General features: G+C 48.1%; 2 protein-coding genes across 2 annotated transcripts in view; one reads left to right on the forward strand and one right to left on the reverse strand.

Moving 5' to 3' along the window:
- LOC122366362 (titin-like) overlaps nt 1-15820 on the forward strand; it is a 35716-nt gene extending 19896 nt beyond the window's left edge. Inside the window, exons 5-17 of the mRNA XM_043338538.1 lie at nt 162-336; nt 2057-2217; nt 2612-2771; nt 3099-3223; nt 3907-4007; nt 4291-4500; nt 8264-8414; nt 9759-9928; nt 10202-10315; nt 10695-10861; nt 11150-11301; nt 11847-12042; nt 12846-15820. Coding sequence (XP_043194473.1) covers nt 162-336; nt 2057-2217; nt 2612-2771; nt 3099-3223; nt 3907-4007; nt 4291-4500; nt 8264-8414; nt 9759-9928; nt 10202-10315; nt 10695-10861; nt 11150-11301; nt 11847-12042; nt 12846-12996 — 2033 coding nt within the window. The 3' untranslated portion in view covers nt 12997-15820. The remainder of the gene's footprint in view (nt 1-161; nt 337-2056; nt 2218-2611; nt 2772-3098; nt 3224-3906; nt 4008-4290; nt 4501-8263; nt 8415-9758; nt 9929-10201; nt 10316-10694; nt 10862-11149; nt 11302-11846; nt 12043-12845) is intronic.
- Nucleotides 15821-15987: 167 nt separating this feature from the next.
- LOC122366365 lies at nt 15988-24509 on the reverse strand. Its single transcript, XM_043338548.1, has 9 exons — nt 24416-24509; nt 22382-22743; nt 22058-22180; nt 20747-20786; nt 20451-20581; nt 19201-19320; nt 18866-18944; nt 18419-18619; nt 15988-18038 (listed from the first exon to the last, which is right to left on the reverse strand). Exons 1-9 carry the CDS (start codon nt 24426-24428, stop codon nt 17875-17877), a joined length of 1233 nt encoding a protein of 410 aa, XP_043194483.1. The 5' UTR covers nt 24429-24509; the 3' UTR covers nt 15988-17874.
- Nucleotides 24510-24670: the final 161 nt, after the last annotated feature.

A 24670-nucleotide genomic window follows, 5' to 3' on the forward strand; every position in this document is an offset into this window, starting at 1 on the left:
TGTATGTATCAAGAGCCGAATAGTCATAACAAGCATCCAAGGGCGCATCTCATACCAATTTTCTCGCTGCAGTAATTGCTTCACTGTCACCTTCTCTAGCCTCTCTAACTTTCAGCAGCCTTTCTACCTTATCAGTTATCTCCCCACCGCTTCCTCCGCAGTCTGGGGCGACTCCGCTGCGCCTTCGTCCGCGGGCCCAGGTGGCTTCGAGGACCCGGCGTTCGACTCGTTCCTGTCGATGACGGCGCCACCTCCGGTGCCGCAGTCGACTCCTGCTCGCGGCGCCAGCAAACAGCACTCGGAGGATGAGCCGACCGACCTCAACGTATTCATCAGGTGCGAACGATAGACTGGATTTCAGGAGGGGATGGGGTGGGCAGATAAAGAAGAGAACGTTGAGAACGAAAGGCTGCTGGACTTAAGTACTGATGTTTTGGTGACGTGAGCTGGGTTTTAGCTCGCTGATTTTATCACGAAATTCTTAAATTGTTCATAACCCGGCAGGCGGTGGGCCTACCAGCCACCTTCCGCGCGGTGGGGGGGGGGCATTTTTTTGCCCCCCCCCCGTATCTCCGAAACTACTGGACGGATCCGGAAAATTCAAACGGCGTTCGATAGCCCTGTCAAATTTGTCGAGGGAAACCAAATTTCATTGACCTCGGGGTCACCGATGACGTCACAGGTCAGGTCAAAGACAAAATGTTTCACCGTTCACGGGGCTTCTAGGGAAAGCGCTATAACACCGAGTAAAACGCATTTTGTCGAAAATCAGCGATGAGGCGTCAGTTGTCTAGTACATATGTTGCTATTAGAGGTTACCGGTCATACCAGGTCAGGTCACAGGTCAGGTCACCAAAGGTCACCAAGGGTCACCACATGAGCCCAACTTTACTAAGGTTATGCGATGCATGTTTTATGGCCAGTTTTTCATTTCCAACTCAATGGTGTTGGTTATAAGACCATCAGGTACGGTTAAGGTCACTTTCTGGTGGAGTTCAGGTCAAGGTCAGGTCAAAAAAGGTCAAATTTCAAAGTTGATATTTTTGCATAAAATGGGTATCGAGTCGATGCAGCTCGTCACGGGGAGTCTAATGGTGGTCTTTGTTTTGCGCTACGAGTTCTAGAATTGCTAAAAATTGAGTTTGAAAATTTGACGTCATCAATTTTGAACAGTTTTTTTCGCTATAACTTGGCCAAAAAAAAGAGGTATCGATCTCAAATTTGGTATGTAGATAGAAGGCGGTAGGGACTATCATATATATTCCGGTTTTTTCGAAATTCAAAAAACTTTTTGGATTTTTCGGCTATTATTTTCGAAAAATCTATTTTTTTATTTTTGGGGGTCAAAATCCAAAAAATCGAAAAACCGAAATAGCAGTTTTGTAGCCCTTTTGATTCCACACCTTTTATGTCTGAAACATTTTTATGTATCTCTAAAGCTGTAGGCCTGACAGCTCTTCCCGCGAAACCTTTTTTTGGGTCGAAAATGGCAAAAATGACGTCACTCTGACGTCATTAGCGGCCAACCTATCATAGCCATTTGAAAAAATTTTTGGTCATTATGTGCGCTAGCTGCTCCCGGGAGGGTACTGAAAGTTTGGTGACGATCGGCGCAGCGGTTCTCGAGATATATCGAAAAAACTAAAGGGGGGGGGGCAAAAAATGCCCCCCCCCACCGCCTGGAAGGATAAAGTCGAGGACAAGAGCGGTGTTTCCTACACAGATCACAGATGTGGGAATATGAATCTCATTGCATTTATTATGAATGCTTCACCAAGGCAGAAGTTTGTTTTTTCAAATATGGCTAGCATGTTGAAATAGGAAGTCTCATTGGAAGTGATTTTCGCATGGATGAAAGATGAGCTTAGTTATGAACTTAAGCTTTTTTCTGGAGCTTAGTGCCTTTGTGTCTTTGAACTGTTGTATAGGTTTTCAAATAGGACACCATGCATGACCTTCTATTCATGAACTACTTATCCATGAACTACACTACTGACCAAAGTTCAACAAAACACTGAACACATCTGACTTATCGTGCACCAATGCACCTTTCCAGACCACAGCAGAGCTGGACGTCACAAGCTCCTGTGCCAGCCCTGGCGCCACCGCCCAAGCCAGCGGTCGCTGCGTTCCAGGACGCCCCTGCCGACACCTTGGGCAGTAACCCGTTCGCAGTGCCGGCAACCGACCTTTCGCTGGACCTACCGCAGGCTAAAGGTCAGGAGTCAGTCGCAGTGCTGGAGGTGGGGGTGTTGACTTACGGTGGGGACTGGGGAGGGATGTGTGCGGAGGGGTGTAGTACGCACGGTCCACTGTGCATGACTGGGTAATGGTGTGTCAACAGCGCAGAGCCGAGGGGAGCGAGAGGCGAGGAAAAGTGGGAGGGGAGACGCTTCTTATTCCGGGCAGAATAAAGCAATGGAGTAAGTTTTGCTCAAGACTTATTGCTTTTGTTGTTGCGTAAATGCTTTAGTTACCTGCTTAGATACGAGGTATCCGACTAAATGATGAACTGTATTGATAAATTACGAGAAAGTGCGTCAATGGCTTTAGAAAAATATCAGATTTTGTTTCCATTATATCACTACGAACTTCCTTTTTGTATCCGCAGTGGAGCGTCCGGAGCCCGAATCGGGCAGTCCACCGGAGACCCCGCTGTTCGACGAGGACACCTCACAGCCGCTGGAGCCGTTCCCGAGAACCACCTGGGACAAGGCAGAGTTTGACATGTATCTCCGGCAGCCCAATAAGAAAAAAATCACCGGGCAGAGGTCAGTGGCTTGGTCACGAGCGGTAAAATATATAATGCCCATCTTCCTGCACATTTGCTTATTTTAGTTGCCCTTTTTGTGCTATGTTGCGATAGAACTAATTGCTTGCCTCAAAATTACTTGGGTCGTTACTTGTATGCCAATATCATATCACAAATAGCTCATGATGACACACTGGCATGATCACGGAATAGCATGAATTATTAGCCACGCATTAGGGCGTGTGCAATATTCGTCTACGGTCAGCAGCAACCACCGAATTCTTTCCGCCCTTGCCTACCTACCTTCGCTCCCAAATGATATAAATATCCCGCACTGCTCTCACAGGTTCTGGAAGAAGGTGTTTGTTCGTTTGGCGGACAATGCGGTACTGCAGCTGTTCAACGACAGAAATGACTCGGATCCGTTCCAGGAGCTACCGCTGCAGGCGTGCTACTCCGTCTCCGATGTCGGTCAGTACTCATAACTCAATCTCAACCAAAACTCGTCGTTCTGTGGTCCTCTATTACGTCCTTTTGCGATCACTCAGGTGCATGTCATAACACCATTCACGCGGTTTGAAGCCTTCACAACCCGTGCGAGCCCAACCCAGATGTCCGTCTTTAGCGAAGCCAGCCAGGCCTCTTTTATTGGTGCCGATGCCACGGAAGATTTCCGATACCATGGAGGATACCCCGAGTATACGATACCCCGAGCTGTGCAGCAGGCTAGCAGCCCAGTCTATTGGCTGGGACGCTCTAAGCTGGCTAAGACCAATCAGCCAGCTTACCTGTCAGCTTTCTTATAACGGAATACTTGTGTTTGATAGATATTTGTATAAGTTCAACTGATCGCATACGAGCGACTGTCATGCTATCAGACATGAGCCTGGATCCGAGAAAATGGATGATCTGATCCCACGGATCCTGATCCGAAAAGTACTGCTTTGGTTTGCTGATTTCCTTATAACAAAATATACATAGACCCTGCCTGGCTATTGAAGCAGGACATTCTCTATTGTTCTCAACTCTTAGCAGAGATTGAGACCTAACGTCAAAAGTCAAAACTCAAATACTGCGTGACGTTGCAGTGTGAGTCAGAATATTTGCTTTCCAAAAAACGCTGACTGCTGACCAAAGTCTATCCCGGATTACAGGAGCTCAGCAGTACGATCAATACGGGAAGATTTTCACCGTCAAGCTGCAGTACATTTTCTACAAGGAGCGGCCGGGAGTACGGCCGGGTCAGATGACTAAGGTAAGCACTAAGCGACGACGCTGTTCGGGTGGCAGTGTCCTTTATGAGCTCTGGTATTGTATCGCATTAGATAATGTCATGATGTATCGGCCGAATTATATGCTTGCCACTGCTCGCCCTTTGTCGGCGAAAAGTCACTATTCAGTAGGTCTACGCTCTCGCGTTCCTTCCATGGGAACAGCAGTTACCATAAATTTAGGCTTCACACTATTTTTAACTTTGAATATGATGGGATGTTCGTGTAATTTGCACATTTAAATATATCTATATTTTCCCTTCTCAGGCGGAGCGGATCACCAAGAAGCTCGGCCAGTTCGCCATCTCAGCCTGGGAGGGCGACTACGACCGCGTCAAGGAGTTCGCCAGCGACGTCCGTAAGCTGGGAATGCCGGTCGAGCACGCGCCCCAGATCTCACAGCTGCTGAAACTTGGCACCCAGCACTACGAGGATGTCAAACGCTTCGCCAGCTTTGTGGAAGAAACTCTGTTCAAGGCAAGATAAGATCGTGCTTTTTGAAGATTTTTTTTCTTGTTGTTTTCCTTCATCATCATCATCATCATGTAATCATATGTTCATCCACATTCATCATGGCTTTTCAGAACAAGAGTCAAATATTACATACACACAATACAGGTTAAGATGTAAACATGCGATAAAAAGACATAGATACACTAAAAGATTGGTAAAATCCGATGTCCGGTGTCCTACTCGGCTATCCGCTATGGCGAGGACATGGCGAGCCATTTCCTCGCCCTTCTGCGACACGCCGTCGCAGAGCGCGCCTCTCTCACTTCAGCCGGCGCCCGGTTCCACAGAGCGGGCGAACGATAAAAGAAGGACCTTCGTGCATGCTCACTGCGCGCCCTGGGAATCTGCAGAAGACCAGCCAGAGAGGCTCTGGTGTCCCTAGTGGCTACATCACTGCGGTGTACAATGCACGCGGTCAGGCTGCCGGGCGCCTGTTCGTTATTTAGCAAATAGTGCATCTGGGAAACGTCGCGCTCGGCTACAAGGTTGTCAAGTGACGTCCATTTTAGCTCAGCTAATAACGGCGTGACATGGTCTCGCCGTTTTGCCCCCTTCACCACCTGTGCACAATGGTTCAACACTTTTTGTAAGCGATGCCGTTGGGAAGCATTGCAGCCGGCCCACACAGAAGAGCAATAACTGAGATGCGGAAAAATAAGTGATTCAACAATCATTTTCTTCACAGGTTCTGGCAATTTGCCAGCCATTTTTGATAGTCCACCAAGAGTGGCATAACACCGTCTAACTATACTAGAAACATGCTTCTCAAACGTTAATCCTCCGTCAACATCCATCCCCAACACTTTCACCGCCGGGGAAGGTCTAATAGAAACATCGCCGAATTGCACAGAAAACTCGGAGGATGACTGCCGCTTAGTTGACTTAATTAGTACGAGGTCGGTTTTGTTAGGGTTAATTTTTAAACTGTTTTCACTAAACCAGCTGTGCACGGTGGCTACGGTGCGTTCGACGCTCACTTTGAGTCCCGACAGGTCACTGGGCTTACTCTGATGTAAAAGTTGCACATCATCCGCATACATCACCATTTTGGAGCCCTCCATTTCCAGGTATGACACTAAATCATTTGTAAAAATTAAAAAGAGTACTGGGCCGATCAGGGACCCCTGGATTACGCCATGCGTTATTGGTTGCATGTCCCCCTCTCCACCTCTCACTGCCTGTCCGCGCCCACTGAGCCAGTTATCAAACCAGTGGGTATCAATCCCATACCAACCGAGCTTCTCCAGGAGCCGGGGATGCTGAACGCTGTCAAACGCTTTAGATGTATCGGCTGTGGTAAGGCAGCCAATGAGTCCACGGTCCATCCCGCCAATTAAATAACCAACAGCGTCCAGCATCGCCGACTCCGTGGATCTGCCCGGCCGGAACCCATGCTGCTCGTCGCACAGAATATTATGGGACGTCAGGTAAGTAGTTAGTTGAATACAAATAACACTTTCTACGAGCTTTTCCACGGTAGGCAAAATGGACACGGGTCGGTAATTACTAGGGTCTTCTGTGCTACCACCCTTATGTATGGGGACAACTAGTGCGTTTTTCCATACCGACGGCACCGCGCCCGACACGATGGAGGAATTTACGACATTGAGCAAATGCGGCCCAATCACTTCAAAAGTCATGCGCAGCATGCCAATTGTTATCCCATCTTCCCCGCTCGCCCTCGAGGTCGACATTCGCTGGAGCGCCGCAGACAGTTCGGGTAGAGTCACCGGTCGCACCTTGAACGCACCGCTCACCACGCGAGTGGGACGCGGGGGCAGTCGGTCCGCCCCATTCCGAGTCTGCTCCAACGCGTCCGCCACTCGCGCCCCCACCGTAGCGAAATGTGCATTAACCCGGCGGCCGCTGGGCCTACGCGCCACCCGCCGGCCGCTGGGGGGGGGCATAAAGTTGCCCCCCCCCCTTTACTTCTGCGACGATATCGTCGCAACGCGAAGAGATAGAGAAACGAAACTTTGCACACATCTTCCTGAATACCTAGCCGAGGTTGTGTCCAAATTTGGTGTCGATTCCATTTGAAATGACGTCACAGTGACGTCATAAGTGAAATTATAGATTTGCGACTCTCATATTCCTCACGATACATCACATATATGGGACCGAATAAAAAGGGCCGATTATTGGTCAGAAACTAGATGGAAGTGTAGTAAGATGTTTTAGGATGACAGCAGGTGCTGTCTAGTTCATTTACAGTCGAGTTTCATGCTCAGCGTCATCAGAAACGGTCCATATCGGAAAACGACAAAACTTTATGACGTCACTGTGACGTCACCTTCGGTGCTACAACCACCAAACTTTCCTCAAACATTGCCTAGGTGTTCATTTGAAGCTGTGCCAAGTTTCACGTTCGTAGCTCATCAGGTTCCGGAGATATTTCACAAAACGTAAAGGGGGGGCAACTTTATGCCCCCCCCCCCCCCCCAGCGGCTCGTGGGTTAAGCCTCGCGGCCCACCGGCCATCACGCTCACTCGGGTCGGTGCGATGAGCCTCTGCACCCTTCGGCGCGATCAAAAACCGCCTGATGTCCTTCCATGTCGTTCGTCTGGTGTGTCGATAGGATGATAAGAAGAACGAAGATCTGGCCTCACACTGAGCGCTCTTCACTCTGTTACGGCACGCAGTGTAACGCTCGCGGCTCGCCGGCGAAGGGTTGGCGGCATGTGTTTGGCGAGCCAAATCCCGCTCACGCATGAGAGTGCGCACGTCTTCGCTGTCATCGAGCCACGGGCACGGCCGGTGTCGGGGCCGCACCTTGACGATAGGCATGTGCCGATCGACTACCGGTGTCCATACGGCCAGCCAGGCCGCCCACTTCTCCTCAGTGCTGGTCGCGCCGTACACAGCCGTCCAGTCCGCCAGCAAGAGCTCCAGTCGCAGCTGGTCCGGCACCAGTCCCCTCGTGGAACGGACGGTGATCTCGGTCGGCCGGCGGCGATCCCTCTTCAGCCGCGTCTCGGCCACCACCAGGTCGTGGTCGCTGCAGCTGCTGGGGACGACTCGGGCGGTGGTGACGTCATCGGTGGCACGGACCACCACGTGGTCGATCAGCGAGCCGGACTCGGGCCGGGTGGGACCGGAGACCAGCTGTTTCATGCCGAGGTCCTGTAGAGTTTGCTGGTACCGTTTGACCTCGGGCTTGGATGGTTGCTGCAGGTCAAAATTCAGGTCGCCGAGCATGTAAACTGGCTTGCCGGTACCTACTGTTCATCCGCGCCAGCTGATCCTGGATAGCGTCCAGGGCGGCCGACACGGGGGCGCTGGGGGGCCTATACGCAACTCCGACCACGAATGTGGTGACGCCTTTCACACTCAGCCAGAGTGACTCGAGAGCCGTACCCGCGCCCCGCACAGCCAGTGTCTCTGCTCGCAGGGTGTCCCTGTGCACGATGCACACGCCGCCGCCCCTCCCCCGGCCGGGCCGGTCCCGACGAGCCACCGTGATGCAGTTCTCCTGTTTATTTTGCTTTGAGGAAAAGATACAAAACGTTTCACTCGTTGATGTTTGGAATCAGACGTGTCAATTGGATGTTTCATACCGATTGGTACAAAGTGGCTTCCCTGCAAAATAAATTGTATCACGATGAATTCAGCATATTTCAGGTAATTTCTAATCACGCCATCTCAGTTGCTTATACTTCCTTGATTCACATGCTACCGACAACATTTTGTAAACTATTCTCACCATACCAACTTAACTACCGTCAGGTGAACGTGCATCGTGACCGTGCACTCAACTACAAGACCGAGGAGATCCAGATATCGGGAGTGGACGAGGTCTACTTGGAGCAGGATGTGACGGGAGCGGTCACCAAGCAGCTGGCCAGGGTTCGGCTGTTCTTCCTCGCCTTCCTCTCAGGTATAGCGGAAATGCTGTTGCTGTCGTTTGCATGTAGCTCGGGTATAACGTTGCATTTATTCAACCATGTTAGTGGCAGTATCCTGGCTAACGGGCTCAAAATTTCAACGAAACTGATTAAACTTTAGTATACAAAGATGATAATAATTTACATGGATCTAATCAATATAAACATTCAACACGTTTTTCGGCCATCTTTTATCTGAAATCGCACATTCCATTATCCCGCGCACCGACGGGGGTCTGCGCCAACTTCGCACCGACGGGGGGGCGGATGACCGCCCCCCCCCCCTGAGATCTCGAGAACGAAGCAAGATAGCGACAAGCGGTAAACGGCATCGGATACGCTTGGCCAAGATCTACAATTTTTACTAAGGTCATTTTCAGGTCAGGTCAAAGATGACGTCACAGGGGTCGAAAAAGTCAAAATGGCGGCGCTAGATATGGAGAGAATTTTTCTCCAATAACTTTCGAATTAGTCAAGATAGGAACAAACTAAGGGCATCATCGTGATCCTCTCGTCAATCCGCATCGAATGATATATATGTTGACCTCGAAAGGTCAAGGTCACAGGTTGACCTCAGGTCACGTGACCTCGAGGTCATCATGTATATCATTCGATGCGTCTTGACGAGCTGAACACAATGAGACCATCCATGCGTCTGTATCTTGTTCCTGTACGGAGTTATTGGCCAAAAACCTTTGGTGACCTTTGATGACGTCACATGACCTCACAGCTGCCCAACAGCAAAACTGTCAGACCTCAAGGTAGTGAAGGTTGATCGTATATGAAGTCATGTATGGTATATGGGGCCATTCCGACCCGTTTTAGTGGTAAAAACGGAGTTGATTTTCCCCCATTGACTTATAATGGGGAGGTCGCGAAATTGACCTGACCTTAGGTCACCGATATCAAAATTCCGAGATATACAAATTGTAGCTATTAATGACCTAATAATATCCTGCGACTTTCAAAGGCCTCCGACATCTACTGTAGCTCTGGCACGGTGACAAAGTTGCAAAAAAGTGACTTGAGGTTGGGTCATTCAAAGTGACCTGGTGACCTGACCTTAAAAGGTAGGAGGTTCAAACTTGCACACCATGTGTAAAATTGATGAGGTTATAGTCATGCCAAATTTCGCGGCGCTACGCGCCGCGGTTTTCCCGCTATTCGCGAAAAACCTCAGGGGGGGGGCGGATATCCGCCCCCCCGTCGGTGCGAGGGTTATTACTGGCAGTGACTTACACATGTGTATACGCACTGTACGTCGTAGCTGCAAGCTAAATTCCTTAAAAATTTGTCCCAGTGAGAGACCATCACGGCCGTTTCATTCCCTCTTCCAGGAATGCCTGACGTGGAGCTGGGTATCAATGACCTGCGGCGTCAGGGCAAGGAGGTGGTCGGCCGACACGACATCATCCCCGTGGCCACCGAGGAGTGGATCCGTCTCGAGGACGTGCAGTTCCACAACATCATCGACCTGCAGGCCTTCAAGGAGTCGCAGATACTCAAGGTAGGCGGCTGAGTGGCTCGAGCGCGTGGTGGTGTGAGTGGAGCGCCAGAAATAGCTTCACTTGGCGTTGACGTAGGTGTTGCTATTCATAGAATGGCTCGAACGGCTTTATATAAGTGAGTAATCATTGAGACGTGGGCATACGCGGTGGAGCTAATTTCGATACGGGTCGATGACGTATTCGTTGCTTCGATATGGTCCTCGCTCACTCGGAACATGCTCCGTATCGATATAGTTAATTGTGATGACTGATAATGCTCGTTTATATTTCAGTTCAAACCACCGGATGGCTGTTACATTGAACTGATGCGGTTTAGAGTCCGACCACCAAGGAGCCGCGAGCTGCCTCTTCAGGTCAAAGTCAAATACACCATCCTTCAGAACAAGGTAAGATGGCGCCATGGCCATTCAATCGTCCTCATACTTGCCTTATATAATATCTATGCTTATGCAATTCTGAATTGTAATGTTCCAGTAGATATTCAAAGAAGATAGAATACGAGTTATTCGCCGCATACCGATGGTAGATCGTTATAAGCAGCACGACAATATTTTTAGCACGAGGACGAGAGCATGCGTCGTTTTTTATTCGTCACGTGCAACCCATTCGGAAACTTCCGAAAATAATTGGTCATTGAGATTGCTTGAAATTACGTGCCGAGTGATGCTAACTTTGTTAAAAGTAAATTAACAAATTTCCAGTTCTGTTTCATTAAAATTAGCGGAGTGCACAAATGTTTCATAACTTCTTCATTGTTCATGACAGGTTGATATTAGCGCGGACATTCTCGTGCCGGGCTACGTCAGCAGGAAGATGGGCCAGATTCCGTGCGAGGATGTGTGCGTCAGAATGCCTCTGCCCGAGTGCTGGATTTATATGTTCCGGGTCGAGAAACACTTCCGCTATGGATCAGTGAAGGCCTCCCATCGCCGGTACGTGTTTTGTTTACGGCCTGTTTACGTACGCTATATGCAAGCAGAAATGTTGTGCAGCGTGATTTATCGTAACTTTATTATTTGTGTGGCTGGATGTTTACATATATATTGCAACAGGCTCAAATTATCACATCATTTTTGGTACAGGGAATAGTCACGGAAAGCAAACGCTGCTTGATATCAATCACATTCACATGAAAACGATAGCTCTAAAAAAGCTAAATTTACCAGGCTCCTCTCTCTTCAACAGTGCACCGACTGACTTTCTCCTGTCTTTGCCCACAGTCAGGGCAAGGTGAAGGGCATTGAGCGTATCCTGGGAGCGGTGGACACTCTGGAGCAGAGCCTGATGGAGGTGTCGTCAGGCAGCGCCAAATACGAACACCACCACCGGGCCATCGCCTGGAGGATACCGCGGCTGCCCAAGGAGGGACAAGGTCAGTGAGGGTGGCGCGTGACAGCAGGATAGTAAACGGAAACTTTTTCGCATTCGTGGTGTATCAGTGGTATGTAGGTATCGATCATGGTATCAACAATTATGACGAGTAGTTTGGTAGCGACTAGTGAAAATCACCCTTGCATTGTTGTAAGAGCTACGCCAGGTATGCAGCCAAACAAATCAGGTTTAAATTTGACATTGTGTCCGAAATATACGTTTCCGTTTAAGAAGACGCTATGCGAGGGCATATTATTTGAGAGAAATCAACATAACACGGCTTATAAACATGACTAAAAAATTAGCTGAATAGCAGTTTTTGATAGTACCTTATTGACCGATAATTTCCGAAGGCGGGTCGGTTCTCACGGGAGCAGAACAGTATGTAAATGGTGCTTATCTAACGCTAAAACAGCATAAATGCCTTAGAGATTGTTTTAGCACTATTGTCTTCCTTGCGCCGCTTCATTAACCCTGCACAAACAAGCTCGACACCTACGCTTGGTAAGTACCTGAACATCACCAGCATTCTGTTTCAACCCGCAGGTGCCTACACGAACCACACGTTCTCGTGCAAGCTGAACCTGACGTCGTTCGACCAGATCCCGGAGACTTTCGACAGGTTCTGCTTTGTCGAGTACACCATGCCGCACACCACCGTGTCACACACGGTGTGTCGCTCAGCCTCCATCAGTGGCGGCAGCGGCGACCCGCCCGAGAAATACGTCAGGTACCTCGCCAGGTAAGGCGCTATTTGTTAACATTACTGCTGCCAAATACCGATATCCTTTCAATTTTGCCATTTGTAAGCCCGTACCCGATGTATGCCGGAACATGATTATCTGTGTCAGTCAGGTGGTTCTTGAAACCGCTTAAAACTGCTCTCAAATTCATATTTAAGCATAATAGTCACATAGTTGCTCTTAGATGTCATCTAACCACCCATTATCTCTTTTTATAGCTTACGGCCTTTGTAGCATTTCGCCTTTTATAGCCTTTAGTGAACACCGCTTCGTCCTGAAACGCAATATAGAACCAGTCAACAAAAAAGCATACATTCATGGATATTTACATCTTAAACTTAGAAACAACCAATAAACAAACAGATTAATGCTCATAATAATGGCAAAGCTCACCGTTTAGGCAGAGCGATGTCTCATTGCACAATCAGCGGCCGCAGGGCACTACGGCGCTCAAACAGTCTCTTCTTCTGCTTGCTGTTTAGTGGGTTAGGGTGCCTATAGCCGTCAGGCTCAAGCATTCGACACTCAAACAGTCTCTGAGCCGGCGAGGCTGCCGACCGCCCTCCCCAGGCCCCAAGGCTATCTCCCCTATAGCTCAGGCGGCCATGGCCCTCTGATTGGCAGGTCGTGCCCCGGTGGGGCCATGAGATAGAGTGGCAGGTTTACAAAGAGAAGTGACATATCGAGTCGCGGCAAGGAGTAGCGCGATAGAAATAGCGCCAAATGATGAGCTTTCCCTATACTTTGACCAGCTGTGTGCAAAATAACAATTGATGTCAAACGACTCGTCTCACCTCCCCAGGTATGAGTACAAGGTGGAGATGGAGTTCTGTTACTCCAAAGACGAGCCGGCAGCGTACCTGTCAGCCACTCAGAGCAACGCCTCCAAACCCGCCGCTGAGCCACCGCCTCCTCGGCCGCCCTCCAGCGACTCCGACTCCGACTCCGACTAGTCGGATCGCTGCTCACCATCTGACTCAGAGAGAAAGGGTGAGCCTGCTGCTGAGCTTTCTGAATGACGACACGTAATCTCGAGTTGATCTCGGCGAAAATCAGCGATTCTGGAATTCGATCTGACTGACTGTATTCGCGTAACCGGGCGCAGTATGGCGATGTAACTCGAGTCTTGCGATCTGCTGCTGCGGCTGGCTGCTTTTGTTTGCCCGCAGCTCAGTGTATGTATGTGCGTGTCGTGCGATCGTTTTCCATACTGTAACATTCCATTAGGCGCGCGGGACCGGGCGGCGGGCCCGGCCCTCGCGCTGTAAATACGTTTACACCTGTGTATAGATTGTGCTCGTACGTGTTGTTGTGTTTTGTGCTTGTCCAGCCCGGCTCTCAACGGGCCATCGGCAGCTGATACCAAAGACATGGCGAGAAGCCACTGGGGACGAAAGGCGCCCGACAGGCGTGCCCCGAAAATCGGGATGAATGTGTTTGTGTGTGAGAGTATGAGTGAGAGAGTGAGTGAGTGAGCTCATGCCAGTGAGTTTGTTAGTGATTATTGTATGTGTGGCTGTTTGTGTGGTTTTATGATACCAGTTACCTGCAGTGTTAATAATTTTTCGTATAAATTTCGATCCTAAATTGGGCTGAACGTGCACGTGAGAGACGGCTGTATCACTGGAAAACACCTATCCTGCTGAGTATGTAGATCCCCTGCCCCACATACCACGCCTACAGTTGTGCATAGTGCCAGCTGCACTGAATTTAGCTACAGATTCATGTGCTTCTGGCATTTTACAAATTTTATTTCGGGAATGACGATCGAGTACCGATGGTGAATGAAGAGTGTTTTGGTCAGAACTAGCATTACGTGAAAATATGATATCGTTCCTGTATTCTAGTCAACTTGACTTTCTAGTCAACGTAAGACACCCACATGGTTGTGATCATTGTATAAGTTCGTTCGTGGCAAAAACTTTTGCCATGGATACGAGTATATTAAGTGAAAAATAAATCAGTCAAGTTATTCGCTCCCTACAAAAATGTACATAGCATGGATACGCGTTTCTTATATTTTATTTTTCTCTAGCATTTGGTGCAAAGTAACTAATGATTCGGGCGTGTTTTTTTTAGATTATGTTGTCGACGACACATGGCGGTCGGCCTTATGATGTGATTACTCGTCATGCTAACAATAATTTGAGTTATTGCATTATCATTTATCATTCGTTATCATCATTGTTATTTTTACCGTTATTGTTGTTACTTTATTTTAACTTATTGATATGTTATGTTTGTTGCATTTTTATTATTTTCATGTTGTCTTCAAAATGTTTTTGTTATTTCATTAGTATATTATTTTATTTTATTTTTTACATGTGTTTTCACATACCCTCCCGCACGGATCTCAATGTACCCATATTTTTAAACATTAATTTAAAACTGTGTGTGTGTGAGTGACGTGTTGTTTGTATTCGTGTTCATATCCCGGTATGTGAGGCGACGCAAGCCGCTGCTCACGGGGGCCGGGTGAGTGCAATCTAGTCATTAGGTTAAGACGGTGTGGTGCGAACACAAGCGCACATCCACCGGGTGGGGGTTCGAGATTCTGTGAGTGTGCATTGGCATGGTCGTGTACAAGAGAATCGTGAGATGTGCGTACTGCATATAGTCTGTCGGTAATAACGGGCTAGCGGTTTGTCTACATGATGTATTCGTAAAATTTTTCTTTAAAGCACTTACTAGGCTTCCAAAGAATTGTCATGAGTTGGGGATTATAGTGCACATTGTCTTCCTCCCTATAAATCGCATAATTTATCATTGATTGCCTTCAGCACAGTTAAGACGGACTCAAAAACTTAGAACCCGGTTTTATATGTAAAAATAAGGCTCAGACGTGGTTGTAAATGTCATTGATTTACTTCAATCACATTTCTATGTTGATTAACCCAAGCGTACATCAAATCTGGTGGTACAATATTGTGCGCCATGTGATTGTGATGCAGTTAACGGCAGTAGTTTGTCAAACACCCGGCGTTTGAGCATGCGTTGACCGCCGGCTCATCGTAGGCCCGGTGATTCGAGATGACCGCACGGAATAAAATGTGATGGCGCTAGCTCCGAGTTTATGCGTATTGATGTGCCCAGCCCGTTGTAAGTGAGCATACCGAATTGTGTAATTGTGGATTGTGCATATTTGGGTGTGAGTGTTAAAACCAGACGATAGTGATGTGAATATCTACGAGTGTCTGTAATCTCGTGTAAGGAACATGTATGCGTGTTCTCCGCATCAGCAGCACGGTGTAATGTTACCACACTATTTTCCGGTGTAGTCGAGCGGTCGTCGCCGCGGCGCTAGTCGTGATAGAACAGCATTATAGTGCGTGTCCAGTGTGTCGCCTCGTGTTAATGCCTACCATGTGTGTAGCCAACGCTGTCGTCCGTTATATATCCCATGTTTGTTCGGATCTTCGACTCCGGAGTGCGAGTTAGCGAGTGGTGAATGAGTGGTAATACTCGTCAGTCCGCGGTTCCTCCTAGAGGGGCCGGCTTAGACCAATAAAGTGGCGGCGCGGTGAGCGAGTGAGCGCGAGTTTCGTTCTATAGTGATGTGGACTGCTGCGTTCCTTGTCTGTGTCTGTCCGGTCGGTGTCGCGCCGCGCTGCGCGCCGCCCCGACCCTGGCTGGTATTGCGGAACGTCGCTGCATATCCCCGTGAATATGACGTGCCATATAACCTACCCGGGACGGCCGCCGCCATCGCCGCGCCTCCGCGGGGGGCTGTAGTCATTCCGTTCTCGTCAACACAATACTAATAAATGTACAGATGTGGACGGCGTGTTACGCTGAGTAGACTGGGGCGCAGATCGGTGAATTGTGGCTTATCTAAGGTGTTTTGGACACACTTATTATTTGCGTTAAACAACGCCTATACATCTTTTTTATTTATGAGTACAGGAAAAGGAAACAAACAATCGTAGCTACCTGTAAAAAACAGATATTTATATCCCGTGTATTAGTGCAACTCCGAAAGCAAACAGCATAGAGTAGATTAGTAACAATAAGTTATGCCATTTTTATCAAATGAGACAACTTAGCGAAGAAATACAACACAGAAGATTGAAAAGTAGGCGCCGTTTCCTATTGCAGAAAGCGTAGGCATCTACAAGTACACTTAAGGCCGCCGTCCACTGCGACGGAATTCCGTCCGGAGTCCGTCCGGAATGTCGCCGCACGCTGGCCGCATCCGGTCCGGATGCGGTCCGGATGCGGTCCGGATGCGGAGAGCTAATAAATGTTTCCTATCACTTATTACCAAATAAAATATTGCAAGTAACCAGCAGCGAATACTCTTGTCATTCTAAGGAAATAATTTTTACTTATGTACTTCATGATGATCGAGTTCCAATTCTTCGTACAATTCACAATGTTTGCCTCCGACACGGCCCCAAACCACGTCTGTTCCGGACGTTCCGGATGCGTTTTCCGCAGAAAAGTTCAACGCGTCGGACATCACTCTTCCGTCTCCGTAGCAACCGCATCCGAAACGCATGCGGAGAGCTGAAGGAAAATCAACAGCTGATTGCCGTTCGGATGCGGTCCGGACGGAGCGCACACGATTTCCGTACGGACCGGATGCGCCCATAGGGTTCTGTGTTAAATTCCGTACGGACCGCACGCGTTCCGCACAGTGGACGGCGGCCTTTATGCTTACAACAACGCAAAGCCCACCTCTGAAGCGTCCAAATCATAATTTTCATGCGCACACACTGAACACTTCAACACAGATCATGCGCAGACTGTTTCACACTTCTCAAGCGCATTTTATGATTAAAACAACAGAGACGACACTCACGGGCGCTCCTCCCAGTAACTACAATAACAACCCGGCCAACGTTTTCAAACGTCAGACATTTACCATTCAGCTCACCACCGCATGCGAACAACAAAGTGCTCGTGGAAGACATGTGCAATGTGCAGCGCTGTGAGAAACAGTGACAGCAGCAGCAGCAGCAATACTGCAGAATGGTGCAGAACAAACAAAATGATAGAAGAAGAACAACATACTCCCACTTGATTGCGCATATAGCTAAGATCAAACAAAATACAAAATACATTCTTTCCGACAACGATTGCGTGAACAAATATAGCGAGTTCCAAAAGCACAAGCAGTGCTCTTTAAGCATGTGAATATCAGTCAAACAGTGTGTGATTCCCATTACTTTTAATGGCAAATGCTTAGAAGGTCCATTTAAAAGTACTCTTCTCATCAGTCATCACTAGTATGATTTTTAGAGTTACTTACGTAGATTGTTATATGCAAGCAATAGAACAGCAGATACCAGCAGGAGAGGCTAAGTACCACATCACAATAAACAGAAACTATAGCATATAACATCGAAGTAGCCCCGGCGCTACCCTTCCTGTTCAGCAAATTCGCCTATCACGTGACTGGAAACATTCCCTGTGATATACCTGGCCTAGGGCACCTATAATGCCAACCTATGCTCGGTAGCAATAAAGCGGTGAAAATGATTTATATTCGCTCTACAGGGGCAGTGCTTTGATAGAGCTATCAAAGCACTGCCCCTGCACAGCTCTTTGAAATCGTTATTCACAAAATCAATCGCAATTTATCATGCACAATATCTGGCTCGGCTCCTGAGCTACAAGATTCATTATCGAAATATTATTGCAGTGCAAAGAAACTAAACCATCACATGAAGGGCAGAACTATTTATGAAGGAATCTTAGCATGAACCTAGTCATATCCAAGTTAGTGTCACGTGAACTAAATCACCTCTAAGTGTTCCAGTCCCATGCTTCTAACACAAGGTCTGTCTGCCGCTCCACTGAATCTATCACTGACAGGGTATGACCACGCCTCACTCCATGGTGTCGTAGTTGAACTTCTTGACCTTGAAGTGTCTCCAGACGGCGTAGCCAGCGATGGTTAGCACGGTGACGGTGGCGAGGGTCGAGCCGACGGCCAGCGGCACGGTCTCGTTGATACGGCGCCGGCCGACCGGCACGCCGGGGCAGTTCACCGCTGACGGAACGAGAGGGCACGGGGTCTTATTTAATAATCTGAAGTTCAATTTTTAGAACGGCCTTCTCACAAAAAGAAACGTAAATATTATAATGATATTTGAGTGATATCCCATTCCCCGCCGGCAGCCCATAACGCCTTGTTCAGAGAATTAGGTCTTGCGGCACAGCATACCACTTCAGGCGTTGACGGGTAGTGCCATCTAGCGGCAGCTATGTAAGTTTGCCTGCTCTAAGCGCTGCATCACCCATGCCAAAAGGAAAAAAGGGAGTGGAAACGAGTAAGGTTGAAATGAGAGGCAGCATCGTTTATTCTACTCTCTGTGTAGTGAAACAGAATCCATTTTTGAATGCCGTATTTAGTGATTATCGTGTACTCACAGGCTCCGAACTGTCCGTTGCGCACGTAGGGCTGCAGGTGCAGGTCCCACAGGATAACGCTGGCAGAGCGGACTCCGTCACCGTTGTACAGATCCAGGTCCTGTTTGGAGGTGCAGAAGTACGCCTTGTCCACGGGCGTGCCGAATAGGTGGAGCGTGTGGAGCATCTGACGGTCCATCCACAACATCTGACGGCCGACTCCTGTGGAGGGAAGGGTGGAGAGGGTTAGTGGAGCGGGAGAGTGTTTGCCGACCGACTCCTGTGGAGGAGGGAGGGAGAGGGGTTAGTGGAGCGGGGAGAGTGTCTGCCTGCCCACTCCTGTGAGGAGGGAGAGGAGGGGAGGGTATTAGTGGAACGTGTGAGACATTGCCGTCAACTTCAAGTCGTCGTAAACGGAATAAATAGCGTGTGTAATGTGCATAATGCACATATAGCGCGATAACTCACTTGGTTTTGCCTCGGGTAACTGGTCTGCGTCGTACTCCAATTTCATGTCACTGACATACCACGTGTTGCCGATGTCATTCTGAGGACAAGGGAAAAATAATCATCACCGTATACTATCCAGGGAAGCAAATATCAAGATACAAATTAAAATTATAAGCATTATGTATAAAATGATGCATGAGCCAGGAAGCAATGCATTCGAAGGATGCCTTTCAACTGAGCATGAATACTGCTCATACGAACGCGTTTTTTTTTCAAAGCAAGTTACAAGTTCACAACACAACATCGACCAAAACATAAGTCACTAAAAACAACCACCAAGCTGAAAGTCTGACCTCTTTGAAGAACATGCTGAACTCGAAGTGCTCCCAGCGCAGGCTGATCACCGGCTCGGCGTTGTCGCGGGCACACGCGCCCGTGACCTCGGCGTCATCCGGCAGACGAACCGTCAGTTTCTGAAACAGAAGACGACAATATAGTTTCAACATTTGAACATGTTGAAAGTTTTAACCCTCGCATGTGTAGGGGGGCGGGGTCGGATGGACCCCCCCCCCATGGTTTTTCGCGAATACCTCGCGTAAAAAGCGGCCGATCGCGACGAAACTTTTAGTACCCTTGTATTGATCAATTTTACACCTACCATTAAAATTTCATGACCCTGACCCAAATGACCTTTGACCTGTGACCTCTTTTCCGAGACCATGTTTGGCCGGAGTCGCGATTCCGCGTATGTCGGCTCGCATTAGCCGCGCGTTTGCAAGCTTTTGGTGGTTTCAAACGCTCAAACATGTGATTTGATGTTGCTCCCATGCATAAGGGTGGGTGTCAAGGTCACCTGAAGGTCAGGTCAGGTCATTGACCTTTGGTGACCTCGGGTGACCTCGGTTCACTTTTTCGAGTTTTACATGTTTCTAGGCTAGTTTTTGGAGCTGAATTCGAATTTAGCAACCATTTGAACATTTACGAAGTAATTTTGGTGACTTCGTAACATGTTACGAAGCTGTCAGAGGCGGTTGACACCTACTACGAATACCCGGCAGGACCCCTACCGGTTGACCTGACCTGACCTGACCCGACCTGGTCTAAATGCTTAAAGACATCATCTGTGATCAAAACTAACACGATATTCGTGATCAGCACCCCGAAAAACCCCTTAGCAGCCACACTTTACGACTTTCTAACAGGTCCCGATTTTCCCGACTTTGGGTCATTGACCTGACCTGGAAGGCTAACCAATGACCTAGGACCTTAAAATTGGGTATCATCGGCTTCCTCTCGTCACGGGCAACACGCTCGTTTTTTCTAGCTCGATCAGGGGCTAAACGGCAAGGGGGGGTCCAACCGACCCCCCCCCCTACACATTAGAAGCTGGCAAACGGCGCACACATGCGAGGGTGGATAATAAGCATACTACAATTGCGGTGTCGGTAAATGAAATATAAAAATTATTTCAGGAGATATATCACATTGGAAAATAACAATAACACCCTCCAGCAATATTTAATGTACATAATGTTTATCCATCAAGCATATGTAATTCAGTTCTATATTTTATCAGAAATCGGACTTTGTAACCATAACTAACCTTTCGTTCGTCGTACTCTGTGTAGTAGACAATCTCCAGGTCTGCGTTGATGGTGGCCAGGATACAGATGCGTCCGTGGTGGTCGAACACAGCGTACGCGTTGTCCGGTACCGGCTGGTAGGTCACCACCTCTGCCGAAAATAAATCAGCGTCAAAGTGTCTGCATACCGATATCGTATATGGGGTGAACTGAACATGAACGAGATTTTTAGGTGCTGTGAAAACGATTTTTTCAGCTCGTGAAAAGGCTTAGAATAAAGGCTACAACAGACGTCGACTCAGAGCCGAAACATTACCTGGTGTGGTTGTGGTTTCCTTTGCCGCATTCTTGTTTATCTGAAATAAGACATAGGAAATTGTTAACCCGCGCCCCGTTGGGCTCTGCCGAGCAACGCGCCCTGTTGGGGGGGGGGCATTTTGCCCCCCCCCCTAAGATCTCGAGAACCACGCAACCTAGCGACAAGAGGCAAACGGTGTTGGAACTTGGGTAGCCCTATCAGGGAACTACCTTGTGACCCAATTTTATTGACCTAGGTCAAACCGATGACGTCACAGGTCAGGTAAAAGGTCCAATTTTCACCGTTTACAGGCATTTCAAGAAATGCGTTGTAAAATCGAGTAAAATGCATTTCATTGAAAATCATCGATGGGTACTTGCTCTTCAAACACATATTTTGCTATTTGAGGTCACTGATACCAGGTCAGGTCACAGAGGTCAGGTCACGGGGGGTTACAATATGAAAGTGTCGTGTAATACATGTTTTATGGTCCATTTTACATGACAAATGCGATTATGTGGGTCAGGCAGCCTTTGGGGCCAGCTTAGGTCACGTTTTGGTCCAGGTCAGGTCAAGGTCAGGTAAAGGTCAGGTCAAGGTCAGGTCAAGGTCAGGTCAAATTAGGTCAAATTTCAAAGCTAACATTTTTGCATAAAATGGGTATCGAATCGATGCAGCTCGTCACGGGGAGTTCATTGGTGGTCTTTGTTTTGCCGTACGTGGTCTAGAATCGCTAAAAATTGAGTTCAAAAATTTGATGTCATCATTTTTGAACAGTATTTTCGCTCTAACTTGGCCAAAAAACGAGATATCGATCTGAAATTTGGTATGTGTATAGAAGAGCGCAGGGACTATCACATATATTCCGCTTTTTTAAATTCCGAAAAATTTTGGATTATTTTTTAGTTTAAAAAAATCATTTTTTTGAATTTTTTGGGGTCAAAGTCCCAAAATTTTGAAAATCCGAGATAACAGTTTTGTAACGCCGCTTTTTGTCTACTAGATCATATAAAGAACTTTGAAATTGCTTGATAACTGTAGATTTGGTGAGCGTTTCAAGATTGCATGTTTTTTGCTCATTTTTGCTCGAACATGACCTCAGTTTGACCTCAATAACTCCTGACTTAAGGTGACCTGAGACTTGAAATTTGGTGTGAAGGTGTCAAATTGATTCCCGGGAAGGGAAGGTACTGAAAATTTGGCGGCGTTGCGCGCCGCCGTTTTCTTGCTATTCAGGAAAAACCACAGGGGGGGGGGCCAAAATGGCCCCCCAACGGGGCGAGGGTTAACTGGTATAATTTGTTAACCGCTGGAGGACGTTTCGCCTACCTGATCCGAGTCGATGACGCTCGGTTGGTCGACCTGCTGCGTCTGTGGCGCCATCTGACGGTTAGAAGATCCGGCGGGAACCTCATCTCCCTCCACTCCCTGGTTTTCAGTTGGCACCTCGGGCTGGCGAGAGGTCAAAAATTATCTTACACTACGGACTTTATATCGAGGAGCTAGATAATGTTAGCCAAGTGCATGCTTTGTCACATCCTAGACGAAGACATACAGGTTTGCATAATTGTAAAAACGATAAATATCTTGCAATAAATGTCAAAACAAGATAAGTGCACTGCAACACCGATCACGAACCTATCGAATACTTACCTTGGATTCTTGAGGCGATTTATCTGGCGTCTTCTCTCTTTCCGGCTCCGTTTCTGGCTGCGGCTCCTGTCCCTGCTCTGGGTCCTGTTTCGGTTCCTGTTGTTGTTCCTGTTGTTGACCAGCCACCTTCTCTGTCTCCTTCGCTGTATCTCCGTTCACCAGTATCCTCGGTTTAGCTGTCGGAGCTCTGTCCAGACTGCCAGACTGTGAGTCAGGCGCAGGGGCTGGTGGCTGCACTGTGGTCCGAAGATGGCCGTGCCGCTCCATAAACCGTCTCTCCTGTCTCTCAGTCTTGCGCTCCAGGGCTGGGAGCTTCACGGCCTGGGCCACTATGGCCATCAGTGAAAGCAACAGCAGTGCGTCTGAAACAGACGGAAGAAGAGGGTCTCGGTCAGTTGGCCATCGCGCTCAGCGAGGTGAGCATCATTTTTTGAGGGGTCATAAGTGAGGTCCCGATAAAGAAAAAGTATCTGACATGCTATAAAGAGGAAATTTTCGTTATGATTCATCTCAAAAGTCATAAATCAAGGAAAAAATAATTCGATATTGCTACCGTGTTCTCGATACGAGCGTGGAGCTTGTAGCCACGTAAAACTTTGGTGACCATTCCGCCATTGACCGTTCGTCTTTTCCACTCAAAAGTCGCCTGACAAAACACCATTCCGGTCACAGACACACAATACCCATTCCAGTGCGCAGTTGGCCGTGTGCCTGGCGCCATCGAGAGCCGCTCGATGTTGCCAACACTGCAGACTGTAATTGCAAGGATCGATGGTTCGTGACGTCCGCTGACCCAGACGGCCGGTCCAGCCTGCCAGACAGCCAGCGAAGCCTGCTACGTAGGAGTCATTCGAGCCAACAGACAATGGTGGCGGCATGACTCTTATAAGTGCTCCATGCTCAGACTACAGGGTGATGATGGTTGTGTCACATAACCGGTGTAGAATGACAATTACGGTAGATACAAAAGGCGAAGAAACAGTGCGCACGGCGCAATACAATAACAAAAGGATGTTGTAATGAGCAGCGGCCGGGGATCCATTTGTAATCGGCATATTTATTTAACTTATTTATGGGCTGAGGTAAATAATGAAATGAGAGTTGCCGTAAGGCTCTCACCGAGCAAAACAAAATAATTGTTCAGGGGCTGTCAGAACCGAGGTGGAAAAACGTTCGAAATGTACGTAAACATGACATGAAATAGGCGGAAAGCAAATTCATTTCAGTGATAAATTATTGGAAACCTCATGAAATCAGAGGGGGTTTACCTATCTTACTTATAAACTTGAACGATTAGAACATGATAGGTATACCTTGAGCGACCAGAGCGGTAAAAAGATACGTTATTTTTGGTGACAATCCTCTATTCCCAAATGTTCGGTTACCTAAGTTTGCTGTCAAAGCTATCGGCATTGCACGGAGTGTTTGTTTGCAATGCATAATGCAATGTACCTATATGCAATGGGAGCATCCAGCCTGCGTGACGCGCGTTGTGAGGCAAATATAAAAAGCCGCCAATGAGCAGAGTCGAAACGTTATTTGACATTCAAGCCGGACTGTTCCGAAGAACACCATTCAGAGCAACACAAGTTCAGCTCTATTTATAACTGATTTCATAGAGCAGCGATTTCGTGACGGGCGCCCGCTACTGCGAGCGTATGCTGCGATTTCCTGTCCCTAGATGGCAGCAGCAGTAAGCGCCTGCGAATGTAGGCTGTGCCGCACGGCTCATCGCGAGTCGTAAGTTCGACCATGTGTGTGTGCGTCAGAGAAACGAGGTGAGAGGTACAACATCGGAGTTTAGGCTTCAAAAATAAATGATCATTGACCTTCTGGCCATGAATCAAGTGTATCTTTTTAGAAAAACATCGAATGCAAACAAATTCAAAGAAGCTCATACCCGCGAAACATTCTATTCTACCTACCTAGAGTTTTTGCCAATGCCAGTAGGCTATTGCGCAGCAATATCGGCCTACATGTCTACATCTGACCAACTAAGACATACTATTCTGAACACACGCAGCCCCCACTCACCTCTGACTGCCATGGCTGCGTCTCTTCGTCTCCGTCCTCTCCCAGTATAATGCGGCTAACGGAGCGCAGGACTCGCGCAAAACGGCATCGATTGCGACGCTGCGCGCGACGCCGGAGAGCCAGCTGACTCCAGTCGATGGCTGCGATCGAAGGAACTCCAGAAGCTCCGCCCCAGAAGGCGGGTCACACCGACTGGAGGCGACGTCACTATAATGGTGACGTCATCCATGAGGCGGCTCGACAACACACAGACGA

Source organism: Amphibalanus amphitrite, unplaced genomic scaffold (genome assembly GCF_019059575.1).
Source record: "Amphibalanus amphitrite isolate SeventyFive unplaced genomic scaffold, NRLGWU_Aamphi_draft 000800F_arrow, whole genome shotgun sequence".
In the NCBI taxonomy this organism is placed as follows: domain Eukaryota; kingdom Metazoa; phylum Arthropoda; class Thecostraca; order Balanomorpha; family Balanidae; genus Amphibalanus; species Amphibalanus amphitrite.

Excerpts from the sequence above, each read along its gene's own strand:
- LOC122366365 (XM_043338548.1), bottom strand. Across the intron at positions 20,787-22,057 it reads GCGTCATCGACTCGGATCAG|ATAAACAAGAATGCGGCAAA; the intron begins GTAGGCGAAACG and ends GTCTTATTTCAG. Across the intron at positions 18,945-19,200 it reads TCAGCATGTTCTTCAAAGAG|AATGACATCGGCAACACGTG; the intron begins GTCAGACTTTCA and ends CCTTGTCCTCAG.